General features: G+C 48.2%; 1 protein-coding gene across 1 annotated transcript in view; it reads right to left on the reverse strand.

The window, feature by feature from the left end:
* Positions 1 to 19035, reverse strand: part of XPO7 (exportin 7) — a 46288-nt gene extending 27253 nt beyond the window's left edge. Inside the window, exons 1-5 of the mRNA XM_018566213.1 lie at positions 18869 to 19035; positions 9875 to 10021; positions 5314 to 5407; positions 3843 to 4009; positions 176 to 241 (exon numbers count right to left, since the gene is read on the reverse strand). Of these exons, the coding sequence (XP_018421715.1) occupies positions 176 to 241; positions 3843 to 4009; positions 5314 to 5407; positions 9875 to 10021; positions 18869 to 18997 (603 nt within the window). The 5' untranslated portion in view covers positions 18998 to 19035. The remainder of the gene's footprint in view (positions 1 to 175; positions 242 to 3842; positions 4010 to 5313; positions 5408 to 9874; positions 10022 to 18868) is intronic.
* Positions 19036 to 21584: the final 2549 nt, after the last annotated feature.

Genomic DNA, 21584 nt, shown 5'->3' on the forward strand with positions numbered 1-21584 from the left:
TGTCTGCATAAAAGATTTCTCAGTTCTGTACACTGAACTCCCTAATTCCTGACACTGAGAGACAAACACGGACAAGTATCACCGAATACTGAACTGAAACGATTATCAGTGTGAAGAAAACACCGGAGATCCTGGTATGCCGATTCTGGCGCACATTCACGAAGGTGTCACTTACCTGGTTGATCTCATTGGTCAGCTGGGATAAAATACTGACACCGATGACGCAATAGTCCACGCTGTCCTGTAGAGAGAGCAAACAGATGCCGGTTATTGCAAAATGAAGAGCAGGAGGCAAGCATCCAGGTAAATTCCTTAGTGATCGGTCTCGTTCCAATGCTTTATAAACAAAAATAAAATGATCAACTGTGCACAACTGTATATCAGAATAATATGACGCGGCTTAAGATAAGGGGCGCAAGCGCTGGGATCCCATCATCAGAGATCAGGAACTTCCTATACACATAAGCGCCATCTAGGGGTGCTGGTGCCGTGTTAACGGAAAACGCCGGGTGCAGCTTTTATAAATTAAGCGCTTGGGATACCAAAAACGCAGACTGATGGGGATCCAACAACTTGATGCTTGGGGTCCAGTGTGAATAAAAACAGGCATGCCATAGTAAGGTCACAGTCACTCTAGCACTCCTGCATTTAGGTTTAATTAACCACTTTGCTGCCAGAGCCATTTTTGCTTTTTTTTGTGTGCACATAAAACACATTTCAGGCCTGAAAATTGCTTAAATCCCCAAATAAATTATATATTTTCTGGAAGCATCCTCAAATCGAGCACATCGGCACTGTACGGGGACTTGAACACCAGAAGCTGTGCTTTTGAGTGCGGCTGCTGGTGTGAACGTACCCTCAATTATATCAATGATAATGGAGGTACAGGCAGTCCCCGGGTTACGAACAAGATAGGTTCTGTAGGTTTGTTCTTAAAGGAGAACTACGAGGGGCGTGCTTTTCACTCACCTCATAGTTCTAGCAGACCTGCGACAATGAGACTGTCACAGGTCGGCTCAGTAGATCGGGAGGTGAGCGAACACATACCGGCGTTCGCTCACCTCTCGATCCTGTCACAGCTCTCTGCCGTGACAGGGGAGGGGCTGGATTCCCCCCTCCCCGCCAGCGCTGACTGGCGGAACGGACGGAGGAGGGGGCGGGTACAGCTGGCTCTGCCTCTAGATAGGCAGAGCCAGCTGTCAGTCACGCAGCTGTCAGTCACGGGATCCGCTCCGGCGTCTCAGTATACCGCGAGCAGCTGCTTGCGGCGTCTCATACTGCACTATACTGAGCCTAGGGTGACGGGAGGGCGCTAGTTTGTGTCCTCCTGTTACCCTAAGGAGAACTATGGGGAAAAGACTTAACCCCATAGTTCTCTTTTAAGTTGAATTTGTATGTAAGTTGGAACAGGTACATTTTGTAAGTGTAACTCCAGCCAAAACATTTATTTTCGTTTTGGATAGCAAAGGGTTAACCCCCTGTAAAGTTTGCTTTGCTGCGTGTGCCCCTGTTCAGAAGATTTCACCTCACTTTCTGTCTCTGTGACAATTGAATTTTGAACATTTTGGGTTGTCGTGGTAACAAGGATTGGTAATAAAGTGGAGACACCTTTTTCCCATGATCACTCTTACAGGAGTGAATTTCCATTCCTAGGGGTAGATTTCCTCTCACTTCCTGTTGTCTCAAGGACAGGAAGTGAGATTAAATCTTTCTAATGAGGATACAGACAGCACTAAAAACCGCACAGTGACCCGGAAGAAGAGGCGTGCACCCCTCGTCTGCACGTCTAACAAGAGCCAACTCCCTGTAATGTACATACAGTACTACAAACCAGAGCCAAAAAGGCGGGGACTCCTCGCGGCACGAGCGCGGTAGCATTACAACGACTGAAATGCTGCGCGGTACACTTTGGCTGCAGCCTGGGACCCCCTGCTGTACAGTAATAGCCTCCGTTTGTAAGTAGGGGTCGTATGGAAGTCCGATGTTTATAACTCAGGATTGCCTGAACAAGAAATACTAACAAGTCAAACCACATAATTATCCCCAAAACAAATAATGAAATTAGCAGCCTCTCGTAGCTGAAGGGGGGTTATTAAACCGGGGCACAAATCCAGCAAATGGTAGATGTGATGTATCGCATAACAGGGTCAGTGCGGACAGACAAAAGAGGACCTGACAGCACTGACAATGCTGAGCCGGGGGGGAGGATTAGAAGAGATTAGAGGAAATAATCCAGTCCAGTGGCCCTACACTACAATGCATCACAGTCATCATGTAAAGGAGAAAATGTTCAGTGATCAGCAGTGTACGGCACACCATCCTGCTGTATGGGAGGTATTATACACTATAGAAGGGAAGGAGATCATTCAGGAAAAGTCGGATTCTTTCATCATTCTATCATCCGACATCCACGGAACAGATTGCGTTCAATTAATTCTCAATGGAGGAATATGCACACATCACTAGTCCCCTCTCCTAGAGATTGTCCAACATGTCTGACCCATATCCTGACAGTCGGCATAAAGGCTAAGGGCCGGTTCACACCACAAAGAATGCGTTCCAGAGCGGTCAGGATCTGGAGCGCACTGGAACTCAACCCGGCCGGCTGCCTGCATTCAGGGGCATGGCGGTGCATTGAAGTCAATGGCACCGCAGCCACGCCGCCCGCAGTGCGATCGCCGGCACCCGAACGCGTGGCACATTAGTGCTTGCGTTCTGGTCCAGTGCGATCTACAAAAAATAGTGCTTGCAGCAATTTGCAGATCGCACTGGACTGGAACGCAGGCCACGCATTTGGGTGCCGGCAATCGCACTGCGAGCAGGGGACGTTGGTGCGATGCCATTGGTTGAATTCAATGCACCACCACGCCCCTTCCCGCAGGGAGCCGGCCGGGTTGCTTTGCAGTGGCCGAATGCTCCGGAATGCACTCTTTGTGGTGTAAACCGGCCCTAAAGCTGGCCATACACTAGCAGGTTTCTGAACCAAAGATCTTTATTTTCCACCCGATAATGCCATCAGACACTTGATGAATGTCAAACAAAATGTTGTTTTATTGTAACCCAAACCTTAGGACCTCTAACCTTATGTTAGGGCAGAGTGTTCACAACTAGTTTACAACTGATAATGAGATCAAGGTTATGCTCCGGAGGGATATGAGCGTTCAGGCAAGGGTAAATACAGCAGGGGGGTGGCGGAGCGGTCAAATTGGGGGTAGTAATTCCATTTTCCCAAATTCACCTGAGAAAGTGGAGTAACCTTTTAAAGGAGGGGGCTGGGGAGATATGTTTAACAGAGTTAACCCCATCTGTACTGTGCTAGCAGATCTTAGAACTCTGTCCTAACAAAGGGTTAAAGGTCCCAAGGCTTGGGTGGTACATTGCATGTTATTGAACTAATAAGCACCCTGCAAGCTATCCGCTACACTAGAAGCTACCGATAGAGCCCATGTATAATCCTGCTACAGAGAAACAAATGGAAAAGGTTTTTTTTTTTTATTCTAGGTATGCTCCTGTGAATGGGAACACTAAAAAACATAGCGGGGATTTCTCAAATTTGGCTGCTTAGGTGCAAATATACCAACAACAGCAGGCAAATGATACGGCCACATATAGCTGTACCATGTCACCACATTGCAAGATGACTACAGCCAGCAAGATTCTGAATATATCTCGACCCCCCGGACTCTTCAAATCCTGCTCTATCATAAATCCCATCCAGCTCCGCTGTCTTCTAACCATTGTTTTGGCATTAAGAACGCTCAATCTCCCTCTACCTGAAGTAACATTTTCTAAGAGGTCATCCATCATTTCCAGCTGTACCATTTACCCCAGTACATATTCACCTGTAGGAAGCGTGTGACGTCCACAATGACGCTACGGAACACATACTCGTCCTTCTGACAATCAAACCAGCCAAGTTTGGTGATGCGAGCGTACAGCTGGATCAGGGCTTGGGTGACGAATGAAGCAAGCTTGGGGCGAGTAGCCAGGTAGTTCAGCACATAGTTTCCTGAAAGGTAGAAGACAGAATTAGAAGCTGTATAAACTGTAAATGCAACTATTAAAAAGGAGAACTATGGGGTCAGGGCTTTTCCCCGTAGTTCTCCTAAGGGTAACAGATGCTGTGTAATATCAGAGCTTACCGGTCCTCAGATGTGGTGGCTGCAAGGGTTAAATGCTTGTTTTGTCTAGGGGGACCAAAATAAAGAAGATATACTCACCTAAACCTTGGTCCCACCTGGCTGCTAGACCGGTCCCCACGGCCTCTCTCCCTATCCACTCCAACGGTCCGCAGACCAGTGATGTCATCACATCTAGTACAGGTCCATTAAACAAAGATGCGCAGGGACATGCCACAGCAATGGGGGAGAGAGGTAAGCGGTCACTGCCGGAGGACTGAGGGTCGGGCGCGTATTTCTTCTTTATTCTCACCCCTAGCCCACGAACCCTTAATCCCCCCGCAGTGTGTGGGTAGCCCTGCTGCAAGGGATAGTTTATAAAAAATCCAGGAGTTCTTCTTTAAGCTTTTCTCACTTTGTGATCCTACCGGTAAAACACTTACCTGTCACCGCCTACTGGAAACGCTACTTATCGGGCTATTACGCAGACCAACTTACAAGGAACAAGTATGTGGCTCAGGAAAATAAGATTCAACTTGCCATCCTTTTCTTGGAGTCTATTTGGGGATACAATGAGGGGAATTTATCAAAACTGGAGCAGACAAAAACTGGAGCAGCTGTGCATGGAAACCAATCAGCTTCTCTCTTTCATTTTCAAATCTTAACTGAATAAATGGAAGAGAGAAGCTGATTGGTTGCCATGCACAGCTGCTCCAGATTTGATAAATTCCCTTCAATGTCCTTACCCTTCGGGTTATGCTGCCACCCATAGGTGGATTGGATACAGACCATCAACAGGTGATGAGGAAGCTTGAACCTGCCTGTCTTGCCAATCAGGAAGCCGGGGGCAGGTGATGACTCGCCAGCCCGGCTTCCTGATTGTCCAGCTTCCCAGCCAATCAGCTGGTTTGTCCAAGCTTCCCAGCTGTGCAGCGAGTCATTACACGCCGCCCGACTTACTGATAGCGGAAATTCCAGGATCAGGAATAGTATCAGAGCATTTTGGCGAGTATAAGTACTCGCCCAAATACTCGGTATAGGCACCTATACCGATACTAGTATGGGTGCATCCCTAGTTATAAACACGCTGATCCACATCACAACCCCAGCGCCATGACATCAAGCCTATGCTGTGTACTCACGTATAGGGCTGCAACAACTAATCGACATAATCGATTATTGAAAAAGTTGTCAAGTATATCGATCCTCTGCTCCAGCGGGAGGGGGTTGCTGCTCCGGGACACCAGTTTGGTTAGACATGTGGCAGCAAGTAGCTGGGAATATGAAGACTGGAAAGACAGACAGGAAATGTCAGCTTACACTTTTGCTTCCTTAAAAACAATGCAACAGCGACACGTTACTCATGTATATGTTGTACAGTAAACAGTGCAGTAAGAAGATATGAGACAGGTTACTATCCATCTGTATTCCTATTAGCAGTTATTGTGCACACCAGGGTCATTCACTTGGACCATGCGAAAACTCATGAGAAGAAACGCAGAGGGGCTACTAGTGTGTGAGATGACATGGCAATGAGAAACAAAGGCAGATGAGCTAGCGCTCCACTTTTCCAGCCAACCAAACACTGGAGGAAGCTGCATGGGAGCCTGAAATTGGAGCCTTTTAGCAGCTAAACCTTCATTTTTGAAGTTTTATGACTGATCATCATCTGCAATGTATCTGTTCTACTAAAGCCCGTGACGCACTGCACACAAAGCCGTCCGGCACGGAGCTTTGCGTGCACTGTGTAACTGCACCTTCGGCCAATTGGCTCCTACGTAACAACCGGCCAGACATTGCATCCTGATGTGCGAGCCGATTTACTGAAGATGAAATTTTTCATCTCGGCAAGCCGACGTGCCGGAGAGAAAAATGACATGACACACTGCATGCGAAGGCAGCGCGCCACCGCTTCGCGTTCAGCGTGTCACAACATTAATAGATGCTGGAACAATAGCCTGGCCACAACAAGACTCTGTTCCTGGGACTCCATAAGGCCAGGTTCACACTTGCGCGATCCGTGACCGCGAGGCAATAATGCACAAAACTGCGCAGATTGCTGTGCTGTCACGGAGTCGCACACCACCGCTGATTGTGCTGGTGGTGCCATTCTTCTCTAGTGGCACCTCAGTCTCACTGGGAGGATCGCGCCTGTGCAAGCGAACACGATTGCAGGTAAAATAAAAAGCAGAGCGTCGTGTGTCGCAAAAAAAAAAAAAAAAAAAAAAAAGGTACATGTACCTTTTTTCTCCCCCAGCGATTGCCACGTGGATGTAACCCTATTGAAATCAATGGGGCCACACGGAAACCAATGTGTGCAACCGCATGCAATCTTGCAGGCGTGGGATGCGCTTCACGGATCGCCCAGGTCTGCACCAGCTCTGAAGCGGATGTGACCACTGTACTGTGCTTCAGATCGGCCTCCCATTGTTAGACTGAAAAATACTGACACTGATTACATTCTGAAGTACAACACCTGAATGACCCAGTCTCAGCCAAGTGATGATACAACATCTACAGATCATCTGCTACCTAGGAGACTGGAGGAACATCATGTGGGTTTGGACTTGTGCAGATCTCTGGGGTGATACACAATGCGGATATAGGACAAAAAACAAAAGAATTGCTGGAGGGCAGATTTAGTTCACTTGAGTACTCTGGGAGGTAGAAAAAGCGGGGCAACCCTTGCACTGCTAATTTTGTCTAGGGGGCTGAAATAAAGCAGCATTACTCACCGGATCCTTGGTGCTGCTGGCTCCCTCGGTCCAAAGGTGGTTGCAGCTCACCTCTCATCCCCCCCCCCGCTCCGACGCTGTCCCTCAGCATCCTCGTATAAGTCAATAGACCTGCATAAGACGTGGTGAGACCGCAGGGGAGAAGAGGGGATCGGTCCAGCAGCCCCATAGGGCAGAGGATCAGGCGAGTATCTGCTTTATTGGAGCCAGACAAAATGAGAACTTAACCCTTGCAGTGCAGGGGTAGTCCCATAGCAAAGGTAAGCTTTTTCAATTCCATGAGTTCTTCTTTAAAAGGCCAACTCCAGCCAAAACATTGTTTTTTTTTTAATTTGGTGCAAAGTTAGAAGTTCTGTCAGGTTTTACATGTGGTTTGTGCCTCAGCAGAGTAAACTTTGTCATATTTTAAAGGCCAACTCCGGTCAAAGCAGAAAAACTAACCGTCTATTGGCAATAATGTACTTTATTCCTATGTGCGTTCCATAAAGCCATAATCATGACACTCACAGTGATATCTTATCTCAAAGTCACAGCTTCCTAGCAGTGTTATCATAATTTTCTGTGCCGGGACTAGCCGCGCTTGCCCAATTGTTCCCTACACGTGGACCAGTCCCCTCAATGCCCCCCCTGCGTGCACTTCACAGCACCTAATGTTTTCCTGGAATGCCTAATAACAATTATGGGGGGGGTTGGGGGTGCTTATGCTGCTTTCAGGGACTGTGGCAAGAACCTATGCACTCCTACTGCAGGAATCCCAGGTGTGCCGTTCAGATGCAGCCGATGTGCCCGTTCATGTCAATGACCAGGTGACAGCGGCCGCATGTTAGTGGCAGTCTGCATGTAAAAATAATCGGCTTGTTCACACTGAATGCGGTGCGTTCCAGAGCGGTAGCTGCTGGAACACAGCGCAATCTCTCACAACATCCCCCTGCGTTCAGGGGCGTGGCGGTGCATTGAATTTAATGGCACCGCTTCCACACACCCCTCGCCCGCAGTGCGATCGGACGCGTGGCAAAACTATGCCTGCGTTCCACTGCAAAAAAATTCTGCTTGCTCTATTTTTTGCATTTGCAGTGGAACGGAACGCAGGCAACATTTGCCACGTGTCCGATCGCACTGCGGGCGAGGAAGCGGTGCCATTGTATTGTCCCTCCCTCCCCAGAACGCAGGGGGATTTTTTGTGAGGGATTGCGTGCGTTCCCGCAGCTAAGGCTCTGGAACGCATCACATTCAGTGTGAACAAGCCCGAATAGTAGTTCCAGATGGATGATTGTTTCTGGACATAGGATAGATGCATCCAGGGGCAATCATCTATCCTGAACACTCAGCCCACAAAAATGATGTGTGCTGTCAGCCCATAGCAAGACTTAGGAGATGAGCGCATTTCCAGCAGACCAACAGGTATTGTTCTGTACTTAAAGGGTCTTTTAGGGATAAAACTTGGGGAAACGTACATGTGTTGCAGGGATGTACTACACGTTTGTGCTTTCTAACCCTTCCCTGACATGCACTTTAAATTTCATTATTACAGTAATACCTTGGTTTACGAGCATAATTCGTTCCGGAAGCATGCTTGTAATCCAAAGCGCTTGTATATCAAAGCAAATTTCCCCATAGGAAATAATGGAAATTCAGATGATTCGTTCCACATCCCAAAAATATTCATATAAAATGATTACAATACCTTTACTGTAATATAATAACATATAAAATATAAAGAAAAATAAACCAATTACAGGTACCTTTTGTGGCCGGTGTGAGGGGGACAAGAGAGAGGAGGATTATTGTGTATGACAACTTTTACTGTCACTAATGGAATCACTGCTATCTCTTGGCTCAATGGAATCTTTTTCATTTTGTGAAACCTTAACAAGGAATCTATCCAATGTGACATTGCATTGTCGTTAAACAGATTCAGCGCTCGCACTGCTACAGCCTTGTTCAGGTGGTGCTTTTCTACAAAATTTTGCTCTTTTTGCAAGACATTGCTTGTATATCAAAGCAAATTTTTTCAGAAATGTTTGCTTGTCTTGCAAAACGCTCTCAAACCAAGTTACTTGTAAACCAAGGCATTACTGTACCTATTTTAGCGGTGCCATTTGAACAGCGTACTTTCTTCTTTTTGCTGTGCTGTTTAGCTGTTCAGACGCATTTCTGCTCCTTCCTATGTAGAATTTTCTAATGGATATGTACATGGTTTGGTCACCCCAGGCAAAGAAAAAAGACCTTACCCTTGTAGTGGGGCTACTCCCGCGCTGCAAGGGTGAAGTGCTCACTTTGTCTAGGGGGCTCAAATAAAGCATATGTACTCACCTGATTCTCGGGCCCGCGGCGGTCAGAGCTCACCTCTCAGCTTTGGCTATGGACTGTCCCTCGGTGTCCTCACGTCTACTGCATGTCAATAGACCTGCATAAGACGTGATGACGTTACCTGTCCTTAGACCACAGGAGCCTGGGGGAGAAGAGTCTGTGGGGACCAGTCTAACAGCCCAGAGGGACCAAGGGTAATGCGAGTAATACAGCTTTATTTATGCCCTCACTATACAAAACCATTGGAAGGGTTAGTTTTTTGTTTGCCTGGGGTTCTTTTTTTTCTTAAATGCACCACAATATGCTTTCTGCTTAGCACAGCTTACTGTTTCACTGTGTAAATAGTTCCTGAACCAGTTTTCATTTCTTTAAATATCATTAAGCTGGATCTCTAAATGCTCCAACCAGCAATAAAAGACAGCTCTGAATCGAAAGAACTTTGCCTCTGAAAATGTGGCAGCGAGTGTAACAGACATTTCCTGAAGGTCAGCACAGCAACAGTGGATGCTATGAATTTTGCCTCTGAAAAGCTAAAACAGTGTTAAACTCTGCTACATTCCTGTCTGAACGTGGCAGCGAGTGTAACACATTTCCTAAAAGGTCAGAACAACAACAGTGGATGCTATGAACAGTGCATGTGAACTATAAAACATGTGGTGGCTGCAGACATCTTTGTATGCGTACGTCTACCTTTTTGTTTCCAATACTTACACTCCCCCTCTCCAGCAGCAGTTGACACTTGCTCAAACACTCCGGGCTGTTGGTAAACTCCACCAGGGCCTTCTCTGCCTGTAGCCGCGTGCTGGTGTCTGTGGTCTCATAGAGCTGCTTGCACAGGATCTCTAGCTGGGCTAGACTCTGCCGAAAGAGGAGAAATACGGCTTGCATCATTCAATGGTCAAATGGTTGAAACACCTTCTCATCTTGTTATGTATTCACTGATAACTCCTTAAAAGGAGAACTAGGTTAAGGCTTTTCCCCATAGTTCTCCTTAGGGTAACGGGAGGACACAAACTAGCGTCCTCCCATCACCCTAGGCTCAGTATACCGCAAGCTGTAGCTCACTGTATACTGAAACGCCGCAGTATACCGCGAGCAATACTAAGACGCTGAAGCTGAAGCGGATCCCGACAATTATGTCCGGATCCGCCCAGCTGCGTGACTGACAGCTGGCTCTGCCTGTAACCCATTCACACTAGCCCGCCCCCTAAAACACTCCATTTTAGCAGGCAGGCTGGTGCGTTGTGGCAGTTCCGGCAGTGGGTGTTGTATTGCATAATGCCAGAGCTGTCACTGTTTACACTTTTTCTTTCTTTGTAACTTTATGTGTAGTGTACAATGTCTACATTCCATTCAGGTCCCTGTGGTGTGCTGCGCTGCAGTTACCGGTGGGGGCATACAGTGCACAGCGATATAATGCAGCATGTTAGCATTTTATCGCAGCACACTGCCCACTGCCTTGTGGTGAATATAGGGCACATAGAAAACAATTGTTTTCCAAGTGTCTATGCGGTGACCTGTGTGGAACAACGCAGGTCATGGCAGTATGTGTGAACGTGCATTTTTAGATACAGCTAGTATAAGTTAATCAGCCATCATACTGAAGACATGTAATGCCCTGGACAGGAGAGCGGGGGGAAGCATTCAGAATGCTAGTTCTCTGCACACTGCTGTTAGTCTAACACTGTGAACATGCTTACAGAAGAAGAGAGCGCAGAGATGCGACTCACACAGTCGTGCACATACATACGGCGTGCAAAGACCTGCTCCCGGGAGGGGCAATAGCTGCGTGTAATCACCTGTATCTACCTATGGGAGAACTTGGCTGCATGTGGCTACATGACAACCCGAACCTGCACATCCATGCACGTCTGGGTGCTCGCATTTGGACGCACACGCTCTGTGTCAAAACGTGGGCACCCAGACCTCCACATCGGTTCAGGTTTGCGTGTAGCCTCGTCCACCCATAGGGAGATACACGCAGCACCCATCTCTCCCGGGAGCAGGTCTCTGTACGCCGTACGGATGTGCACGCCTTAGTGAATGAGCCCTTACATTCATCCTTAAGATGGGAATGTCCCAAGATCCAGACAGAAGGGTGACGCACCACGTTTCTCAATTACAAGACTTCAGCGCAGACATTCCCTTACACCTTATACACTTTCGCTGCCGGAGCAGTTTTGGCACTTCGTTTACACTTGATAAAATGCGCATTTTGGGCTTGAAGATTCCGTAAAACTCCCCAAAATTATTTATTTCCTGAAAGCTGGAGAATAAAATGGCGGCGGCTGCAATTGCACGCAGTATTAGTGCAGTGTTAAAAGTAATTTTAGTTCCCTCAAAGACAATAATAACAGTGTTAAATGAATACTGGCCCAAGAATGACTGGCCTGCAATGCGATAACTCCGGGATAAGCAAATATTCCAAATACTGTACAAGAGTCATGTGTATTCTTCTTGAACCTTGGTGAGCTTTGTGCATTTCTTTCAGATCTGTGTAGTGATCCAGTGTGAGACTTGGAGCTTCCTGTAATAAAGACCGCTCACTGCTGCTCTCTCTGCTTGTGCAGGGTGACTGGTCTGGTCTCCGCCCCTCCTCTAATAAAGACCGCTCACTGCTGCTCTCTCTTCTTGTGCAGGGTGACTGGTCTTGTCTTCGCCCCCTCCTGTAATAAAGACTGCTCACTGCTGCTCTCTCTTCTTGTGCAGGGTGACTGGTCTCGTCTTCGCCCCTCCTGTAATAAAGACCGCTGACTGCTGCTCTCTCCTTGTGCAGGGTGACTGGTCTTGTCTCGGCCCCCTCCTGTAATAAAGACCGCTGACTGCTGCTCTCTCCTTGTGCAGGGTGACTGGTCTTGTCTCTGCCCCCTCCTGTAGTTTTCTGCAGGCGACCTGTAGTGGGTGGAGCCTGCTGGATCCCCACAGCTCCGTTCTCTGCACAGGTGCACCCAAAGTAGATTTCTACCCCCTGTGGTCCATAAGCGATGGATTTAGTGGAGTATGTTTGAATGAAGGTTGTTGTATCCGGAGTTCAACTTTCAGTTATCATACACGGAGCAATCAGAGTTTCAGAAATGAACAATTCAAAGCTCAGACAACTGCACGTCTTTGTTTTTTGTTAGTGCTTAAAAAGGCAATCCCAATACTGGCGAGGCATTGTTCAGCAGTGTTGGGTTATCACTATATAGTGTCGTCGCTGCTAATGTGCGACGGGTTTTACAAAGTAAGCTTATTCACTAAATCTGGCCGTATATGGCTCCAATTTGAGCACTACGTGGCCCCGTCGGCACCCCTCCAAATCAACTTTTGTTGAAGTAGATGGTCTGTAGAATCTCGTCCGAAAAGTCACCGTTCAGATATTCTGACAGTGGCATGCGTGTTGCTGCCAGAATAAAGCAGCCAGGTGGGGGGAAACTCCCCCACCCACCCCCGTTTAGAATGTATGGGGGGAATTTAGCATTTTTATTAATTCTGCGGATTCGACCAAACCCGAGCTCGGAAAGCGGAAATGCCATGGGGACTTCCACCCAATCAGCAACGGGCCGGGCATGCCCTACAGTTGCATGTAAACAAAGGGGCGGGATGATTGTGCTGAAATCATCTACCTTATAATGGTCACATAACCATATTAGGTAAATGTAATTAGCCAAATATTGGCAAGTAGGTCAATGTCCTCACTGCATCCTGCGTCTCTGCCTATGCCAAGCTGGGGGCAGGGCACGGAAGGCGCCTCCTTGTGTTTTGGAGGAGCTCCGGTTTGTTGGTTCAAATTAATATGCAATTCAGAGGCCAATCCCAAAAGTTAGGTAATTTTTAAGGGGCACGGACAACCTGACTCCTGGGATTTGTCCAGCCCCATGGCAGAGCTGAGTATAGAGTACAAAATGACTTGTTCCGGGTCTTCAGTAAGGATGGGCTCGGGCGTGTTCGCAGCTCCACGTGCCGAGCCCGACAGGAAGCTGGCAGCGCCAATCACAGGTACTGAGACATTTTCCCGGTCCGCAGCTGCAGAGATCGGGAAATGTCTCAGTACCTGTGATTGGCACTGCCAGCTTCCTGGCGGGCTCGGCACGTGGAGCTGCGAACACGCCCGAGCCCATCCTTAGTCTTCATCAGCCAGAAATAAGCTAATGATATTAAACCGTATGACAGTATGAAATCTTAATGTCAGAACCCATCATAAGATTTCAGATTTGGACCTAAAAAGCCAAAAATTACAAAACTTTGATCTAATCAAAATGAGATCAATATTAATGGTGACATTGGGCTAGTGTAAGTCCAATATAGCTGTGAGAGACTCTACCCCATCCTGCTCTCTCACCTTATACAGGGTGAATGGTCTTGTCTCTAGACCGTCAACAAATACACTTACATAAGAACAACCTACATGGAGCATGTGATTGGCCTTACGGGGCTCAGTAACGGCATGGAGCATGTGATTGGCCTTACGGGGCTCAGTAACGGCATGGAGCATGATGGCAGTCACATGATGAACCTCATGCATTCTTTAACAGTTCATTTGTAAATATTTGTGACGTACATGTATGAAAACCAGAGACCTGGGAAGCACGGAGGCCGTGTGGTCCTCAGATAAGGACATGGGAGGGGAGTAGGTATATAGAAGAGGACTATCTGCCTACTGAAGATAACCAGCAGCTGTAACATGGTGACACAGCATTCAGTCTCCAGACTACACAAGTTCCCTCTATGAAGATTGGATTTGTATTCATTGGTCTGCCCATTAAAAAAAAAAACCTGTTGCAAGAGAAACATGGAGGATGACATTGCCGACCTTGCCTTCTAAACAGCAATGCTGACCCCCTGCCGGCTGCTTTATTCTACACAATCCTAATAGTCCACATGTCTATTGGGTTTTTATATTTCTTACTTACTCCAACAGAGATCTCCCTGTCCGCCTGGGGGCTTTGTGTATTTCTGCCCGCCTTTGTGTGTTCACCACAATATAAAAGAGAGGATTCAACAGGTGTAGGAACGTGTAATGGCTACAATGGGTGTGCAGACCCCACAACAAGTCCGACACAAGAGTAAGACCATGTAATGGCTACAAAGGGTGTGCAGACCCCACAACTAAAGCCCAAACACAAGAGTAGGACCATGTAATGGCTACAATGGGTGTGCAGACCCAACAACTCAAGCCCAACAGAAGAGTAAGACCATGTAATGGCTACAATGGGTGTGCAGACCCAACAACTCAAGCCCAACAGAAGAGTAAGACCTTGTAATGGCTACAATGGGTGTGCAGACCCAACAACTCAAGTTTAACTCAAGAGTAAGACCATGTAATGGATACAATGGGTGTGCAGCACCAACAACTCAAGCCCAACAGAAGAGTAAGACCATGTAATGGATACAATGGGTGTGCAGACCCCACAACTCAAGCCGAACAGAAGAGTAAGACCATGTAATGGATACAATGGGTGTGCAGACCCAACAACTCAAGCCGAACAGAAGAGTAAGACCAAGTAATTGCTACAATGGGTGTGCAGACCCAACAACTCAAGTCCAACAGTAGGACTATGTATTGGCTACAACAGGTGTGCAGGAACTCCAGCGCAGAGATCTCATTAAGAATCCCTGAGAGATACAAGACATTGTCAGATGGTTGCTTCTTCAGAATCTACCAAAAAGTAAAATATATCAGTTTTGGGTGGACTGACACTTGAATATGTCCCTGTGTTGGGGTATCACTGCACTGATGCCGGAAAACACTCCTAAACTAGCTAGAAATACACTCATTCTACTTCTCCTCTGCGAGGAAAACCTCACAATGTACCTGCTGTACTCTGAGCGTCCGCACATTATACAAATTTGCATGCATTTGATATTGGTAATGGATAGGGATGCACCCATACCGACTTTTCGGTATCGAGTAAGAGTACTGATATTTTATTTTCTTCAGTACTCGCGGCCAGCATCCCGACCAATCAGGAAGCTGGGCAGCGAGTTATTACACAGCGCCCGGCTTCCTGATTGGCCGGGAGGCCAGTTCCATGCACCCTCATCACCAAGGCATAGCCAATCAGGATGTTGGGGGGGGGAGGAGACGCTCAAAATACCAAACTCTGATGTGTGAATGGAGACAAACAAAATCCAAATGTTAAAATCAAACCAAATTTTGAACCACATTGGTCAAGTCTCTGATGGCGCCATCCAATGTTCTACAACTGCCCTGGTTGTATGACATTTGTCTAATTTGAGGGGGTGAGGTGTCCTGTACCTGGGTGCAGCTCCTCCTCTTTTTGGGGGGTGAGGTGCTCTGTACCTGGGTGTTGCTCCTCCTCTTTTTGGGAGCCTCGGAGTTGTCACATATACTAAACTCTTATCCAACGTTCCGGCAGGGTGTGGTCTGAAATAATTTTGTGTATTTAAAAAGAGGAACTCCAGGAATTGACAAACTGAACCCTTGCCGTTGGGCTACCCCAGCATTGCAAGGGTTAAGTCTTATTTGATGTAGGGCCCCAATACAGAAGATATACTCACCTGATCCTCATGTGATAAGCGCTCACCTCTCTCCCCCATCGGTGGAATGCCCCTCTGTGTCCTCAAGTCTAAAGCAGGTCAATGGACCAGCATTGGTCTGATGATGTCACGGGTCCGTAGACTGCCCAGAGCCCAGGGGGAGAAGTAACCGGACAAGCAACCAGGTGGGATCGAGGATCAGGTAAGTATATCTACCTTAATCCAGCCCCTGGACCAAACAGGCAGTTAACCCTTGCAATTCTGGGGTAGCCCCACCGCAAGGGTTCCTTTTCTTAATTCCTGGCTTTCCTCACTAAATACACAAACCCCACCGATCACATGCACAACCCCTGATCGCTTTCCCTATGGGCCAGATTAAAGCAGACATACTCACCTGATCCTCAGTCCTGACTGGCTGATAGACTGGTCCTGGCAGCCTCTTCTCCCCCCGGACTAGAGTGGTCTAAGGACTTGTGAAATCATCACATCTAATACAGGTCCATTCACTTACATTAGATGTGAGGAGGCTAAGGGACATTCCACCGGCAGAGCAGAGGAGGGGGTGGGGGAGTGAGTAGTGACCGCCCCTGAGGATCAGGAGAGCATGGTGTTCCATTAGATGCAAGGACAACAAGGGACATACCACCCCCCGGAGTGGAGGGGGAGAGACATGATCGGCGATCACCGGGGACCGAGGACCAGGTGAGCATATGCTCTGTATTGCACTTAACCCTTGCAGTACGGGGGTGGTGGGGGTAGCCCCACTGCAAGGGTTAATTTTGCTAATAGCTGGAGTTCCTCTAAGTCCCCATCCGCACCTTCCCATCCTTCGAACGCGCGCTGCGCTCTTGTGCGTTCCCCCCCCATTTGCCGCATGTTGCACGTGGGGCAAATGTAGGAAAGCCGCTCATGCAAGCAGATCCTGCTACAGGCGTATGGCGGGTTTTTTCACCACGTGTTTGTGCACGCATTTAAAATGCGTCAATAACTGCGTGTTTACCCGTGCGCGTTTTGGGTGCCATGAACAAGTGATGGCAAAGCAAGCGTGTTGCACTTTTTTGATGCGTTCTGTAAACGTTCACAAAACGCAAACAAACACTAAATGTAGAACGCAATCAGCCATGGCAACAGCAAACCTAAAAAAAAAGTAAGGCGAAGGCAAGCGTACGAGGAACAATTACCTGGAGCAGCCAATCAGAGGTCATCGTGTGCTCACCAGTTGGAGGTTGCGGGAGTTAACCCCTTCCTGGCCTCCTCCATTGCATTGCAGATCAGGTCTGCGCACACACACGTGATGGGCATGATATCCTCCGGGTGAACGCACACTTATCACTGACACACAACTGTTGCTCTCTGCACAACGTTTCCTCATTTTTGATGAAGCGGCGGAAATTGAAATGGCTCCCGAATTTATTTATCCTGAAGAAAAAATGTTCTGGTCATCAGAGCGACGCTAAAGCGTCACCCCGCCCTCGTTATCTCCTCGCTGGCGCTTTCCTTTAAATGCATTTTTAAAAGACTGAGCCAGTGCCGATGACACCCAGCGTCTACATGGTTTGAAACAGACAGACCTTGGAATGACGAGCGCAGACGGGGGAGTCGTAGTGGGTGGAGCTAACTTATGTCGAATCGAGGGGCCCGCTCACATCGTGGGGGGATTCCTAAAACTTGGAGCAGACGAAATCTGGAGCAGTGGCAACCAATCAGCTTCTCTCATTTTAAAGCTTAAAGGGTAATTCCACTTTCCTAAAAAATGGGAGCAGACAGACTCTGGAGCAGTTGCCCATAGCAACCAATCAGCTTCTCTTCTCAGTTTGTTCAGTTGAAGGGTAATTCCGCTTTTCCAGGGGTAATGGAATTACCTCCCCTCCCACTTACCTGTCAACGAACGTTCCTCGCCCTCCATGGCTGCCGGTGGACGATCGTCCCTGCCCTCTGTATTTTAAAATCCACTCGCAAATGGCGCACACTCGTTGAGAAGCGCTTCTGACCGTGCTGGCCAATGAGGACTTCTTGGCAAAAAGGGATCCTCATTAATCAGGTGAACGTGTTGACCAATGAGAAGGACATCTTAGCAAGAAGGGCTTCTCAGTCAGGTGACCGCGTTGACCAATGAGAAGGGCATTTTAGCAAGAAGGGCTTCTCAGTCAGGTGACCGTGTTGACCAATGAGAAGGGCATCTTAGCAAGAAGGGCTTCTCAGTCAGGTGACCGCGTTGACCAATGAGAAAGGCATCTTAGCAAGAAGGGCTTTTGCTATTGCCCAACACCACCAGACATGCAGTTCCGGGCACGCATCACTTCTGATCACCCCACTGGCAGCTTTCTGCATGCCGTGTCCCCCTTAGATCCACGCCTGTTTCAGCAGAGGCAGCAAGGATCGGAGGGGACACAGCAGAGAAAAGAGACTTCTGTCAGCCACTGTGTCTGTGCATTACCCCCGCCCCACTTCAGATCCACTGCCGGCGACAAGTCTCCCACCCAGTGGTCGGGAGCAATAGCCAGCCTGCTATTGGCTATTTTAAATTGCAGTAGCCAATAGCAGGCTGGCTATTGCACCCACCCTCTGCCTGCTGTCAATAAACAGAAGAGGACCTGAAGGAGAACTTTGCTACCAGTCACTGCATGCTGTGTTTACATTCATCTTCCTCAGCAGAAAGCTACTGAAGGGTAAAGGTGACACCAGGGGTCTAATAGACTCCTAATGTCGCCTTAAAGAGAACCTGTCACCTCCAACAGGCTGTCACATAGGTGACATGTGAACCCCCCTCCCCCCCATGTGATAGCAATGAGGTATAAAAAAATAAAGTTCCACAAAAATTCAAAAATAAAGTCCCCCGACCCCCCCACACAGGATCTCCATACAATCTACACACACAGATGTCCATACAATCAATGCACATGCATGCACACACAGATCTCCATACAATCCAGACACACACAGACAGGTCTCCATGCAATCCATGCACACATTTCAGAATGTCTCTGGTCCCGGCTCTGTCACCCTGGGGGCCCCCACACAGTTAGATCAAGGGAAGCTCACACACATCTCCCCTGTGTTTATATGCACACAGAGCAGGCCTCAGGCCCCAGCCTCCCTCCCTCCATGTGTCCCCTCACATAGAACATTGTGAGCCTTCCTTCCGCTCCCGGCGGACCACATCCGCAGCCTCTCCTCCCGCCTACAGCTCCGGATCCCCGCACATCCTCAGGGTTCCCCCCTCACCTGCACAGGGTCCGCCATCTTGCTCCATTCATGCTCCTCTGTTCCCCCTCCTCCGAGGAAACGTACTGCGCAGGCGCGGCACCTCGCACCGGCCACTGCGCAGGCGCCGCCAGGGATCCCCGCAACCATAGACAACAGAGGAGGGGCCGAGGACGCGCCGACGCCATCTTGGTTAGGGGCGAAGGCGTTGGGCAGACATGTTGGTGAAGGGCGGAAGTGTTCGGCCAGACATCTTTGTCCAGGGCAGCGAGCCGCTATAAGGAGAACCCCGCTTTTTCGAACGTCTGTTTCCCCTTCAGAGTTCCCGAGGCTGGTGCCCTCGCCATGTTGGTTGAGGAAATAAAATCAACGGGAACCATCTTGTAGGAAGCGGGCGCCATCTTGAATATGGGGAGGGAGGGAGACTGTTGTTTACCCCACACTCGGTCTGAGTCGTTAGTACCTAGGGAGAAGACTGTTGTAGCCATGGCAACCAATCAGAATTGAGTTCAAGGAAAATGTCGTTTTTTTGCAGCTTATCATTGGATTAGGCGGCCGTGTTAGTTTTATTTATTCTGCCCAATAACGTTTTCAGCAAGTACAGAAAATACCTGTTGATCCTGCCAGAAATGTGTCCTCATCACTTCCTGTCGTCGTGTCCTTGTCACTGCTTGTCTGTCCTTGTCACTTCCTGTGAGCTGAACTGAAAGGAAAACAATGTTGCCTGACCCCTGAACTGTCTACAACTAATCCCCCCCCCCTCGTAATAGAGGAAGACGTATGTGTAATCCAAATCAGGAGAGGGGCCTAGGGTGACAACGCTGCTCCTCCATACATACCATACAGTGGGCGTTGTCACCCGAGGTACTGGGAGCACTATGCGTCAGGGATTTGTAGGGAGCACTGAACCATTCCTATGAGTCAGGGATTTGTAGGGAGCACTGAACCATTCCTATGAGTCAGGGATTTGTAGGGATCACTGTACCATTACTATGAGTCAGGGATTTGTAGGGATCACTGAACCATTCCTATGAGTCAGGGATTTGTAGGGAGCACTGAACCATTCCTATCAGTCGGATTTGTAGGGATCACTGAACCATTCCTATGAGTCAGGGATTTGTAGGGAGCACTGAACCATTCCTATGAGTCAGGGATTTATAGAGAACACTGAACCATTCCTATCCGTCAGGGATTTGTAGGGATCACTGAACTATTCCTATCAGTCAGGGATTTGTAGGGAACACTGAACCACTCCTATCAGTTTAGGGATTTGTAGGGAACACTGAACCACTCCTATCAGTCAGGGATTTGTAGGGAACACTGAATCACTCCTATCAGTCAGGGATTTATAGGGATCACTGAACTATTCCTATCAGTCAGGGATTTGTAGGGAACACTAAATCACTCCTATGAGTCAGGGATTTGTAGGGAACACTGAACCATTCCTATCAGTCAGGGATTTATAGGGATCACTGAACCATTCCTATCAGTCAGGGATTTGTAGGGAGCACTGAACCATTCCTATGAGTCAGGGATTTGTAGGGAGCACATGCAGTAGGCAACCTTTGCACTCCAGCTGTGGTGAAACTACAAATCCAATCATGCTTCTGCCTCTGGGAGTCATGCCTGTGGCCCCCAGAGACTTGCAATGCCTCATGGGATTTGTAGTTCCGCAGGTGGCTACTCCTGGACTAGAGAGATTTCCCAATCTCAGGGGAGCAGACTGAGAGCGCTCGTGTTCTCTGTATATAGTCACGATAAAGGTCATGAATTTCAACAAACCGAGGGGAGCGATGGAAATCCCTAATTAGTATTGGGGTGCCCGGACCTCATTACCATCACAGGCCACCCTATAACAGGATATCAGTGCGCAGGGGACCCAGTGATTCTGCCGGAAACAGGAACTTCTCAGCATCATGGAAGTGATGTCATCAGCATCTGAAATACACTATATTACCAAAAGTATTGGGACGTCGGCCTTTACACGCACATGAACTTTAATGGCCTCCTAGTCTTAGTCCGTAGGGATCAGTATTGAGTTGGCTCCGCCCATTGCCGCTATAACAGCTTCAGCTCTTCTGGGAAGGCGTCCACAAGGTTTAGGAGTGTGTCTATGGGAATGTTGGACCATTTGTGAGGACCCATCACATTGCCAGACAGAGAAGCGTGATTGGTCACTCCAGAGAACACGTCTCCACTTCTCTAGAGTCCAGTGGCGGCGTGCTTTACACCACGGCATCCCACGCTTTGCATTGCACTTGGTAATGTAAGGCTTGGATGCAGCTGCTCGGCCATGGAAACCCATTCCATGAAGCTCTCTACGCACTGTTGTTGTGCCAATCTGAAGGCCACACGGAGTTTGGAGGTCTGTAGCTATTGACTCTGCAGACAGTTGGCGACTTCTGCGCACTGTGCGCTTCAGCATGCGCTGACCCCGCTCTGTCATTTTACGTGGCCTACCACTTTGTGGCTGAGTTGCTGCTGTTCCCAGTTGCTTCCACTTTGTTATAATACCACTAACAGGTGACCGCGGAATATTTAGTAGCAAGGAAATGTCACGGAACACCTGAATCAAATGACTTGGAGGGGGTCCCAATACTTTTGGCAATATAGTGTACCTTAAAGCATTTGGTTTTCATATCACTTTAAAGTTTACCTAAAGTGATAGAAATGATCGTGAAGTAGGAAATGACTAAAACCCCTGTCAGTTTTTTTTTTTATCTGTGTCCCATTGGGG

Source organism: Nanorana parkeri, unplaced genomic scaffold (assembly GCF_000935625.1).
Source record: "Nanorana parkeri isolate BGI_ZX_2015 unplaced genomic scaffold, ASM93562v1 scaffold924, whole genome shotgun sequence".
NCBI lineage: Eukaryota > Metazoa > Chordata > Amphibia > Anura > Dicroglossidae > Nanorana > Nanorana parkeri.